General features: G+C 43.9%; 1 protein-coding gene across 1 annotated transcript in view; it reads left to right on the top strand.

Annotated features, from left to right (window-relative positions):
* LOC129834339 (T-cell immunomodulatory protein-like) overlaps window positions 1–13,301 on the top strand; it is a 118,831-nt gene that overhangs the window by 10,912 nt on the left and 94,618 nt on the right. The window contains exon 7 of the mRNA XM_055899239.1: window positions 10,018–10,076. Within this exon, the coding sequence (XP_055755214.1) occupies window positions 10,018–10,076 (59 nt within the window). The remainder of the gene's footprint in view (window positions 1–10,017; window positions 10,077–13,301) is intronic.

Raw genomic sequence — 13,301 nt, 5'->3', positions numbered from 1 at the left:
CCTCTCAGGAGACTGCCTTCCTCTGACGCCAAGTACAACGCACCTCCATTTGAATAAATGAACAATGGTGGGAGAGAAAAGCCACCAAGACTCCTCATTAACTGCACTGCACCTTGCTGAACCCCACGGCTTGTGTGAGAGAGGGTGTCAACGCCAGCCAACTGTAGCACATGCTAGAGACAGTAGGGATGGCTGAGCATTCCACATACAGTGTGAGCATTGTGTGAAACTTGAGGTTGAGCTGTGGATTCACTATAATTATCTACAAATGTGCTCACCCCCATTTGTCATCAGCTGCTGCTGTTTGTTTTCCCTTCATTTTCTCCAAACAGAATCTCTCTCCAATTGACAGTCCTTAGTGGCTGACCCAGAGATGTGTATCGTGCTTTAATCATCATTGTCAGTAGGAGAATGTAAGGAGGAGGAGATTTAATGTTTCATTTAGTTAGTCCCAAACTCATCATTTGGCCTGCTGGCATGACACTGCTGCTCCTCCCTGTTGACTCTATGATAACCTAGTATGAGTGCTTTCTAGCCTTTAGTGCTGAGTGATTCGTGTTTTTTGAGGTCTGTTCGGTTTTCCGTTTGGTTATTGAAAAATAATCACGGTTTTCAATTTCGGTTTAGATTTGTATTTTATTATTTTTTTACACCAAATGCATTGTGGGTAGAATGCTGTGACAACACTAAATGAATGTCCCGTGATGTTAGTGACTGCCCATTACTCCTTATCACTTATTAACTATCATTAATTCACGTTACTTTACTTGAATAAAATATTTTATTTGAGGACTTTATTATTTCATTCCAAATCATCTCATCTCTATAGAGCTGCTGCCTATGCTGTCTGACAAAATCTAAATGTTAGTAGTTCTTCAAAGGAAGTAAGGCATACTTTATGACTGCTGAATTGCACCTATCAATCACTTAGATCACGTGTCAAACTCATTCCACGGAGGGCTTTGTGTCTGCGGGTTTTCGCTCAAACCTTGTACTTGATTGATGAATTAAGGTCACTAATTAGTAAGGAACTCCCTTCATCTGGTTGTCTAGGTCTTAAAAAAACAAAAAGCCGCAGACATTTGGCTCTCCTTGGAATGAGTTTGACACCCCTGACTTAGATAATGTATTTTCAGCCTCGCGAAGCAACTGCTTTCTATCCCTTTCGATCGCATGTCTCTCTTCTTTGTCTCCGTGTCTGCTCCACACAGACGCAATTGATTTATGGTCATTGTACTACGTTTTCTGCGCTAAACTATGTCGAATATGGGCCAGTTGGAAACTAAACTCCCTACTACATGCCACAGTTCAGTCTTGATCTGATTTATCTCCACAGAAATTGCACATCGAGCTCACATAATAAAAAATGGAATTCAAATAATTGAACTGACCTCAGTCAATTTTAGTTAAAACCGAGAGAAAAAATTACCTACATTTCGGTTAATCGCTCAGCACTACTAGTCTTTAACTTTGAGCATGAACATAACTTTTTTCCAACTCTGGATGTAACATTAATAGATTCAGTGAATTAGTTTGAGGAGAATTTTCTCTGCAATCAGACACCGCAATACCCTGAAAGCTCTGGGGTAATTTACTATGAGGTTTATCTGGAATTCCATTGATTAGTATTTAGCAAGAAATATTCTCACGCTACCTTACTCTTGCAGCTATATCATGCGAAAGGCTGCAAACTGCAGACGGCCTGCGACTGACATAAAAACCCAATAACAGCCACCTCGGCTCACAGTCAGTCTATTTACGTGTTTGCTTCTGTCTTCCAGCTCAAGCTATTGAACTATCCTTACCTGTTATCCTCAAACCTTTAGCTGAAGGTCCCTAGGATTTACCCAGCAATAATGAAATGATCTCAGGCAGAAAAGAAGTGTGAGAGAAAGTCGATGCAGGTGGTTGGGGAGTGAGAGAATGCCCCGCTCTATTATACACTGTGTCAAAGCCCCACTTCCACCTGGGTAGAGATCAGAACGGTGGCTCTGTTTATTCACAAGGTAATGTGATGCAGGGATATTGTGGAGCTTCATCCCTGCTCCCGTTCTGTATAAGGGAATTGAGAGCTATAATTAAGTCTAAGTCACACCGTCAGCAGATCTTTTTTTTTTTTTTTTTTTTTACCTTTAACCTTCATTTAACTAGGCAAGTCAGTTAAGAGCAAATTCTTATTTATTATGACGGCTTACCGGGGAACAGTGGGTGAACTGCCTTGTTCAGGGGCAGAAGGACAGATTTTTACCTTATCAGCTCGGAGATTCGATCCAGCAACCTTTCGGTTACTGGCCCAACGTTCTAACCACTAGGCTACCTGCCGCCCCGATGCCTTAAATTGCTTTCAATCCCCCCCAATCAAATCTGATTGAGAGGTTATGAATAACTCAAAGCATTCCTCTCCAACTACACACACAGGGCTAGTGTTTTCCTTGACAATAAGTCAAATTGAAGATCGATTTAGATAGAAGCTATATTCCTTCTAGATTGGATCTGGAGATTATTTTCCAGAGTCATCTTTATACCCAACGTATAGGACCCAACAACATTGATTTGCTTTGGTTTAGAATCTCCCACTCACCTTCTCAAGACCGTCTACAGACCACTCTTCTTCTCATGCTGTTTGTCTGATGTAGTTGCTGAAATGTACGCCACCTCTCTGTATCAGAGAAATGAACGCGTCGCTTTGTTGTCTCCTTCCTCCACTCAGAAAGATGGGCAACAGGGAAGGTCAGCATATAAGAGTGTTGGAGAAGAAGACGGATTTCTCCAGAGTTGCCTCCTTTTCCCTTGAGCCCCCCCATTCCCTTTCTGTGGGTCTCCCTGTCTCCCAACATGTGTCCTGCTCCTAAGCAGAGCACGAGGAAGAGCATTCAAACCCATCGTATTGCCTGGTATTCCCAGCACTGAGATTATGGATGTGGGGGGTGGAACTCCACACAGTGCTCTCGATTAAACACTCTCATTAGACTTAATTGAATATTGCTAACAAAACTGCGGGATAATGTTTACACTTCTCAAACAAGAGGTCCCCTCCCTTTGCTTTTTTATGTTTCTCATTGTAATCTGTATTAGATAGATAATGTGTGTAACACAGCAAGCCAGATGGATAGATATGTGTTTTTTTTGTTGTAAATGTATGTTATGTAACTATGTTTGGGATCGTGCTTTGTGCCTTTCTCCAAATCCCAAATCCGCTTGCGTAGTCATTTCATGATTAATTGTCAATTCCATAGACACTATTCAATCAAGTAATTCCCATACCATGTCATGTTTAGCTGCTGCATAGCCGTTTCTATGTAGACCTGTATGTGTGAAGTCTGTCAGGGCATGAATAGAAGAATATTTTCTTTAATAGCTCTCTTTGGATTTACTTTTTATGGCAGGTTTCCCCTAAAGGTATAATCTAAAATGTGCTCGTTAATATATTAATCCTGGAGTTCTTTGAAATATGCATGCCATAATGGAGAGGTAGCATGCCAAGCAGGCCTTGAAAAACAAACAACCAACCACAGAGAAGAGGACAGAGGCTTTCACCGTGCATGCTGGGAAACCTCCGGCAGCCAGTGAAGAAAAGGCGCTGTGTGATTGGTCCACATGTACAAGTCTAAAATTTGTGTGAAATTAACACTGTTAATCAAGACTATATTTTATGTTTTGTCCCCAATTTTATGGTATCCAATTGGTAGTTACAGTCTTGTCTCATCGCTGCAACGCCTGTACGGACTCGGAAGAGGCAAAGGACGAGAGACGTGCGTCCCCAGAAACACAACCCAACCAAGACGACAATGCATTCTTGACACAATGTCCACTTAACCCGGAAGTCGGAGGAAACACAGTACACCTGAAGACCGTGTCAGCGTCCGGCCCACCACAGGAGTCCCTAGTCTGCGATGGGACAAGGACATCTCTGCCGTCCAAAACCCTCCCCTAACCCGGACGACGCTGGGCCAATTGTGCGCCACTCCATGGGTCTCCCGGTCTGCGACAGAGCCTGGACTCGAACCCAGAATCTCTAGTGGCACAGCTAGCACTGCGATGCAGCGTCTTAGACCACTGTGCCACTCGGGAGGTAAGACTATATAAATATTTTTATCTAATTTAATCTGGGGCTCTGGAACATGATCAACAATCCCTCTTTTCCTGTTATTTTTTTTATGTCATTCCATGTTATTATCAGTGACACTCCTGATTATTCAATTAAGGAGGCAGTAAGACTGAAAGGACACTTGATTTTAGCTGATTGAATGGGCTACATCAGGCTCCATGAAAAGGAGAGGTAAACCGATACCCACTCTCCGGATCTGTAATGCCGGGCTCAAATCGACAATGGTTATCCTGCAAGTAACAATTAGCCTACCTCATCTGTGAACATATTTATGGTCTTGTGTGTTTTCTTAGATTTTTCTATTCTTACGAGGAGAATATTAACTGAAACAAACAATCACCCCTAATCCAAGAGAGGAGGTGGGAGAAACAATCAACTGATTAAGGATGAACACTTTGCAATTAAGATGTTAGAAATCACTGTTGGGATTTGCTGCTTCGTAGGTTTTCATCCGCAGATGCACCTGATTTTTTTTACTCCAATGCCACAGCTTGGAAGTCTTGGTGTAATTAAACAACCTATTCTCTATTTTAAGGCTGCAATATGTAACTTTTTGGGCAACTTGACCAAATTAACATAGAAATGTGAGTTATAGATCTTTCATTCTCATTGAACACAAGTCTTAAGCGGCAGTAGATCTGTTTTATTTTTTATTTATTTATTTTACCGTTATTTTACCAGGTAAGTTGACTGAGAACACGTTCTTATTTGCAGCAACGACCTGGGGAATAGTTACAGGGGAGAGGAGGGGGATGAATGAGCCAATTGTAAACTGGGGATTATTAGGTGACCATGATGGTTTGAGGGCCAGATTGGGAATTTAGCCAGGACACCGGGGTTAACACCCCTACTCTTACGATAAGTGCCATGGGATCTTTAATGACCTCAGAGAGTCAGGACACCCGTTTAACGTCCCATCCGAAAGACGACACCCTACACCCTACGGCACCACCCACCCTTATGTGCTCTATTTCTATGCTTCTCGTTCTTAAGTTTCGTTTTTACATCTATTACTTTCGGTTATGTAAACCAGCTGAAAATACAATATTTGTGGTAATGGAAAAAATGTTTCACAACGGTTTAGATGGTACAATGATTCTCTACGCTTTACTTGCTTGTTTTGTCACAAACTGAATTTAGCCGAAATATTCAAATTTGAGCAACTAGGAAATGCAGAGCGATTTCTGCATAGTGCACCTTTTAATAATTAAGACTTTCTTTAATTAGCTTTGTGGTTGCAATCCTGCAACTAGACTGTGACATGACATATCACTTAGAGCCCAGAGCCTTCACGCATACCTGAATTATGCATTCGATGGAGTCACGGGTTGAATATGCACAAGTCTGTTTCGAAGTCTATCCAATTGCCTGTACTGTGTATATCAACCTGCAAGTTTCTGCACCTTTTGTAATTTGTTTTGTATTTAAAGTCATGATGAATGGCTTTCCCTAATGAATTATTGTCGGGAACCCTGGCCCTAGGCAACAGCAGTGACTAGGGTCTGGGATGAATGACGGACTCTCTTGGTAACTTCGAAAAGAAAAAAGAAAAAATATTCAGGGGCGTAGCCTCAGACAGACAACTATCCCAAAAAATCACGAGGCGTGCTGGAACGTTGCCATCTGATACCAAAGTTTGCCGGTATAAAGCAGTGATTTTAGTGAAGGTAGTTGATGCAAACTAGCCACTTGTGAAAGCTTGTGTAAGCCGGAACAGTGATACATTGAGGAGGGCAACCTGTCTGTCTATGGAGACTTCTAATGAATAGGTTATAGGATTATTATTCATACGTGGCATGAGAAAGGTGAAGACAAGCCACATAGTTCACTCTCATTATCACTGTGTAGAGGTGGGGAGTAATTACTGCCGTCTTCACAGACTTTGAATTAACCCAAGCTTTCACACCTGTCATAACACAGTCACTTTGATTATAAATACATTGGATCATTTCACCATGACATTTATTTTATGTTCATCAGTACTTTTCCATGCATAATGTAATTGATCAAATCATGTCATGATATTAGTATAATACAGGAAGGCACAATTTATAGTCCAATATTAACACGTGGGGAAGGGGGGGATTGGAGGGCAAGTATTTTACATTTTGCAATATTTAGCAATCATAGTAAAAGTCTGATAGCAGTAGTTGTGATGTGTGGGTGTGTGTGCTAAGATGGGAAGATTCAGAGCAGGTGGGCAGACCAGTTCAAGTGTTCAGCAGTCTGATGGCTTGTAGATACCAACAGGCTCAGAGACAGTTTCTATCAGACCTCATGCTCCGACACCATCTTCCCGACAGTAAGGGAATGAACAGCTCGTGGCTGGTGTGTGTGGTTTTTGATAATGCCGCGGGCCTTCCTCGGCCACTGTTTCTAGTAGATGTCCTGGATGGGTGGGAGCACATCCCATTTATATTGTGTTATATTGACTACTACTGTGTTTTCCTGATATCCCTCTTGCTCAAGTAGCGGTGCCATTTGTAAAAAATCTAAAAGTGTTATACGCGTAGAACTGTGTAAAACCAAGTGACGGAAGAAGTTTATAGAGCCGTTTTTATTTTACTGGGCAGAGGTCTTTATAGAGCCACTGAGGTATGTCGTTACTGTGAACCAGGGAGAGGAGGAGGAGGAGGAGGATGACGAGTAGGAGGAGTGTCCCGTGGGGGGCTGTAAGTGTTTACAGGCTTTCTCAGTGATGTGGAGAGCTCCCCTGCCTCGTCCATGCCCTCTCTAATCAGACAGGCAGATACCCACCGCTAGCTGGGGAGAGCTTCCTTACAGCCTGATTTTAATGAACCTGTTTACTCCTCATCAGTAGACTGCAGGAGGCTACACACTCCACATGGGTCACACGTCTGAAGATCACAGAGGGAGTGCGAGAGAGAGACTCATGGAAAGTGAGAATGCAGCTAAACTCTGCGGTTGCCTCAGCAACACACTGTGAAATGTATAGTAGTGCCTGTCTCCAAAGGTCTCTATCTATCTGTATGGATAACCTCTCCACCCCACTCCCCTCTGTATCTGCTGCCCACAGTGGGACCATTGATCAAAGCAGCCTCTCTGTGGATCAGATTATCGCTCCCTTCCATGAAAAGGGCATCGGCCTGCATGATGGCAGATTTTAAAGGACCATGTGGTGTGTGAAGTTTTCTTTGTGTGCCTTCCATTTTGCCACACTTAGGCTTATCACAGTTCGATGTTGGATTTCCATGGGCGGTATGAAGCAGACACTGCACGAGTGGAATAGGAATGTCGACTTAAGAGAAAAGGACAGCGCTCTACTCCAAAAATCAGTTTAATATCTCATTGGAATTGGAAGGCACCATCCGAATTATCATGCTGTCTTTTACAGTGCACAGAACATAAGTGCTTTTCACTTATTATGACGAGCATATTTCTATAGGGAGAAGACACATTGGACCCTGCAGGCATTTTTTTCTGCCACCCTGGTAATGTTAGAAGACGCGTTGAGAAGTTTAATTTAGTATTCTGTCTTGCATGTGATGTCTCACAATAGATTAATTAATAACTGTAGAGATAGGGATCCCAGCTAAGTTATTCCATCCCTTTTCCTTCTTTCTTAGTGTTGCTGCTGAGTTCCCCCAGCCCTGAGCTAAACAGGGATCCCACACAGAGCCCAAGGGCTCATCACTACCATTAGTTCATGTACAATTAGCTTTTCTGCAGACTGGAGGTTGCTTCTAAAAGTGCAACGCCATTTAGAATTAAATTGAGAGAAAAAAATTAAGAATAATTGCTGCGGAACCGAAGTGAAAAGAAAAAGCACTGAAATACGTACAGTACCTGTCAAAAGTTTGGACACACCAACTCATTCAAGGGTTTTTCTTTATCTTGACTATTTTCTACATTGTAGAATTATAGTGAAGACATAAAAACTATGAAATAACACATATGGATTCATGTAGTAAACAAAAAGGTGTTAAACAAATCAAAATATATTTGAGCTATATTAGATTCTTCAAAGTAGCCATCCTTTGCCTTGACAGCTTTGCACACTCTTGGCATTTTCTCAACCAGCTTCACCTGGAATGCTTTTCCAACAGTCTTGAAGGAGTTCCCACATATGCCGAGCACTTGTTGACAGCTTTTCCTTCCCTCTGGGTTCCAACTCATCCCAAACCATCTCAATTGGGTTGAGGTCGGGTGATTGTGGAGGCCAGGGCATCTGATGCAGCACTCCATCACTCTCCTTGGTCAAATAGCCCTTACACAGCCTGGAGGTGTGTTAGGTCATTGTCCTGTTGAAAAACAAATTATAGTCCCACTAAGCGCAAAACAGATGGCATGACGTATTGCTGCAGAATGCTGTGGTAGCCATGCTTGTTAAGTGAGCCTTGAATTCTAAATAAATCACAGACAGTGTCACCAGCAAAGCCCCCCCACACCATCACACCTCCTTCTCCATGCTTCACGGTGGGAACCACACATGCAGAGATCATCCGTTCACCTACTCTGCGGCTCATAAAGACATGGCCGCCAGGAAACCTAAAATCTTAAAGGACAGATTTCTACCGGTCTCATGTCCATTGCTTGTGTTTCTTGTCCCAAGCAAGTCTCTTCTTATTGGTGTCCTTTAGTAGTGGTTTCTTTGCAGCAATTTGACCATGAAGGCCTGATTCACACAGTCTCCTCTGAACAGCTGATGTTGAGGTGTGTCTGTTACTTGAACTCTATGAAGCATTTATTTGGGCTGCAATTTCTGAGGCTGGTAACTCTAATAAACTTATTCTCTGCAGCAGAGGTAACCCTGGGTCTTATGAGAGCTAGTTTCATCGTAGGGCTTGATGGTTTTTGCGACTGCACTTGAAGAAACGTTCAAAGTTCTTGAAATGTTCCTCATTGACTGACCTTCATGTCTTAAAGTAATGATTGACTGTCGTTTCTCTTCGCTTATTTGAGCTGTTCTTGCCATAATATGGACTTGTTCTTGGTCTTTTACCAAATAGGGCTATCTTCTGTATACTCTCCCACCTGGTCATAACACAACTGATTGGCTCAAATGCATTAAGAAGGAAAGAAATTCTACAAATGTACTATTAACAAGGCACACCTGTTAATTAAAATGCATTCAAGGTGACTACCTCATGCATCTGGTTGAGGGCATGCCAAATGTGCAAAGCTGTAATCAAATCTATATTTATATTTGCTTAACACTTCAGTATGTGTTATTTCATAGTTTTGATATCTTCACTATTATTCTACAATGTAAAAAATAAAGAAAAACCCTTGAATGAGTAGGCGTGTCCAAACTTTTGACTGGTGGTAAAAAGAAAACACTGTTCATCTGTTTTTACTATTCGCCATCTTATCTCTCTCTCTGGCCATAGGGCCTACCAGTCTCACACTGTGAGCTGATGTGTGATTGGACAGTACAATGCAGGAGATGTGATGAATATGATGAACAAACCTACTAATTCAGTATCCTTGTGGTTAGTTTGTGTCCGCCCTGAGAATGGAAGTTTGGGAGTTAGATCCCCGGCTGAGTCATACCACATACTGTAAAAATGGCACCCGATCCATCTCTGCTTGGCACTCAGCATTAATGCGATATATTGGAGGTAAGGCCCTGCGATAGACTAGCATCCTGTCCAGGGGGTGTACTTGTACATCAAGCTGACTCACTCTACAGAAACAGGAGATAGGCTCCTGCTCCCATCAGCCGTTTCAGCTCCACAAGCAAAATCAACGTAACTTTTTTTTTTTACTGCAGTCAAGGGTTGCTATAGCTTCTGTTTCTATACTGTTGGCTTCTGTTCTCTATCTTAGACCTCTACGAAAGTCACTGTAGGCCTCAGACGGTTCCATTTGTCTCTGGTTTTCTTTGGTTCTACTGGAGAAATGGCTCCCAGTGAATAATAACATATTTTCTCTCATTCTATTTTCAGATTTGTTCCTCACAACCCAAGTTGGCAATGGTCTGGGCTTCGAGACGTGGATTAATAAGGTACGACACAATCACGTTTCTCTTTTATGTTGACTCAGTGTACAATGACATTCTACAGTCAGTGAAAACATGGGTAGAGTTTAGTTGGGGCAGCAGGAAGCCTAGTGGTTAAGAGCATTGGGCCAGTAACCAAAAGGTCGCTGGTTCGAATCCCCAAGCAGACTAGGTGAAAAATCTGCCGAAATGCCCTTGAGCAAGGCACATAATCCTAATTGCTCCTGTAAGTCGCTTGGGATAAGAGCGTCTGCTAAATGACAAACATGTAAATGTAGTTGTTTCTCTCACAGCACAGTCATTTCAGAGAGACTTTCTTTTTGGTAGATTTTATTCGGCGCTTCCACTGTTGTGGTAGTTTGCATTCTGCAAGTGCACTGGTACAGTCAGTTCAGGTTTTTTAGGGTATTTAAAATTCAGGATGCAGAGGCTCACGAAGCACAGGCATGGCACCCGCCTTTTGTGAAGAAGAAGAAGAAGAAGAAGACGAGAGGAGGAGGGAACGGTTGAGGTTGCAGGGATATGAAAAATGTGACCGAGGGAGGGATAGGAAGGAGGGCAAAATGGATGAAAACGGTGGGATAAGGGAGAAAAAGAGATTGTTTCTTTGGTGCAGTATTGTAGATGGACCCTGTTCACCTCCTGCTGAGTTTGACCTCTCCAATGCTGCAACTGGTCTGTCTTGAGCTGGAGGGAACCTTTCTGACAGTGCTTTAATAATCTATTTTTATGGAGGTAATCTCCCCTGTGTTCCCCGGGCCATGCTGCTTTACCTCAGCCTGTAGGGACACTGCACAGTGCATCAGCCAAAGACAGACAGTCCAGCAGGGGATAATTGGGTTGGGTGATTAAAAGCAGAGGTGTGTTCACCAAATCCTTCATCCCGTCTGATTCATCCAGCCGGTTTACCCGTTCCTGTTGGTGGTGTTCTTTTTGTTTCTAGAACGTATTTTGGGAGGACGAGGGGTTTGCTTTTGGGGTTGATGGTGGAATGCACCAGTGATTGGTGGCAACAGAGTTATTGAAGTGTTTCCATGATTTAATTCACAGACGTAACACACGCGCGCGCACACACACCCTGTGACAGACACACACCAGAGACTCATTTCCTGGTTTCCTCTGTGTAAGACCCCAGTGATCACTGGCTGCTGCCTTTACTGGGCGGTCTTTCGTTTAACAGTTGCAGGTCACAGGCCAGTGCTTTCGCCCATTTCAACACTTCATTTTAATGACTTTCTTTCCGAAGACTCCCCCGGGCATCCTTCTGCTCTTCTCTCTGATTACGCAAGAACAGCCTTTTGTTTGTGGAGAATGGAAAGGGAATGAACGCTTTTCATTGGCTAATACCAAGCCATGGGCAACCCCTTTACTTTAATACCTGATATGATCTGTCAATTTACCAGCTGAAGGAGTCGTTCCTGCAAACAAACATGCAGGGAACGCATTAGCTGTTTGATACGTTTTCTCAGTAGTCGCAGTAAAGTGGATTCGAAAAGCACGTCGTTGCATGAGAGACACGCCAAATGCACTGTGTGTAAACGTGAACGTGCTGCCGTAGTCTGCAGATCTTCACACTTCAATCAGCGCTCCTCACTCAATCAGAAAGGCGACACGACAGATTTAATCAGGAACGGCTTCCGTGCCTCAAATGCTCAATCAGTAGGCCACCACCAGTCAATCACAAATATTTAGATCTCCCCTACTATACTCTAGAGATGGTTAACACTGACTGCATCATATAATTATAATTCTTTTTTTGGGGGAGGGGGGGGGGGTTGTTGGTATTTTACTCCCTTTTTCTCCCCAATTACGATCTTGTCTCATCGCTGCAACTCCCCAACGGGCTCGGGAAGCGAAGGTCGAGTCACCCGTCCTCCAAAACATGACCTGCCAAACCCAGAAGCCTGCCGCACCAATGTGTCGGAGGAAACACCGTTCAACTGACAACTGAGGTCAGCCTGCAGGTGCCCGGCCCGCCACAAGGAGTTGCTAGAGCGTGTTGAGCCAAGTAAAGCCCCTCCGGCCAAACCCTCCCCTAACCTGGACGACGCCGGGCCATTTGTGCGCCGCCCTATGGGACTCCCGAACACGGCCGGTTGTGACACAGCCCGGGAACAAACCCGGGTCTGTAGTGACGCCTCTAGCACTGCGATGCAGTGCCTTAGACCGCTGCGCCATTCGGGATGCCCCCACAACTCAATCTTCTTGTTTTTAAAGCACGCCCGCAATCCACGAGTTAGTAACACACATACGCACATGGACACACTCAATCAAAACACACTCAGTCGGAACATCTCCGTGTGTTCCGAACAGATTTAACCATCCAGGTGTCTGTGTTCTCCAAACACACCATCATCGGTGCTCCATGAGTCAACCCCAGACTCAATCAGATGATCACCGTGTAACATAACACAGACCCAAATCACCAGAGCCACACTGCGGAGCGGTGCGTCCTGCCATGCCGTAGCTGCTCGGTAGGTACTGACTGACGGAGAGAGAGAGAGGGAGAGATGCGTGATGGATGGGCAGGCAGGAGACACTCACATGCTCGCTCAGTCTGAAAAGCTGCCTACTTTTTGTCTGACTGCCAGGTAATAAATAAGCTGAAAGGAAGAATAGTGAACGAACGGGATGCTTCTCCCTGAAAATATTCCCATATGCCATAAATCAGTAATGGGTTGCTCGGTAGGCCTCCTCTTTCCTACCGGGCCAGGTTCTCATCTGCTGCTCCAGAAGAGAGAAGGAGATAAGGAGAACGGAAGAGTTTTACAGCCCCCCAATATCTCCCCCTTTTCTGTTTTTGTACCAAATACACGATTCATTATGCCACATCACGTAGAGACACGGAGCAGGGAGGGAAGTCCTGCTGCGTTCACGTTATGTTATCAAAACTAAAGCAACTCCTGTTTTTAGAAAAAGTATTTGACGTTATCTTTTTGGGACCTCACATTCTAAGGCAACGGGCCATATGGTTGGGTTGAAAGAAGCCGGCAGAACCTACGACTGAGCCGTGTGTATCCCAGCCCGCTAGTGTGTTTCTAAATGTAGCTCGCTGCATGGTTTCTTGGGTGCAGCGTGTTCCCTCTGGCTGGAGTGTAAAGGCCAGAGGGTCTTCTACATGGTAACAGGAGAGTGTTCCTGGGGCCTTGTGTCAGGGTCTGCTGAGAGCTCTGTTAATGAATGTCACTGTGTGGGTCAAGAGCCCAGAGTCTAGGAAGAACACACACACGC

This window comes from Salvelinus fontinalis, chromosome 35 (genome assembly GCF_029448725.1).
Source record: "Salvelinus fontinalis isolate EN_2023a chromosome 35, ASM2944872v1, whole genome shotgun sequence".
Lineage (NCBI taxonomy): Eukaryota > Metazoa > Chordata > Actinopteri > Salmoniformes > Salmonidae > Salvelinus > Salvelinus fontinalis.
The sequence above is the reverse complement of the archived record's forward strand: the minus strand, read 5'-3'. Positions and strand labels throughout refer to the sequence as shown.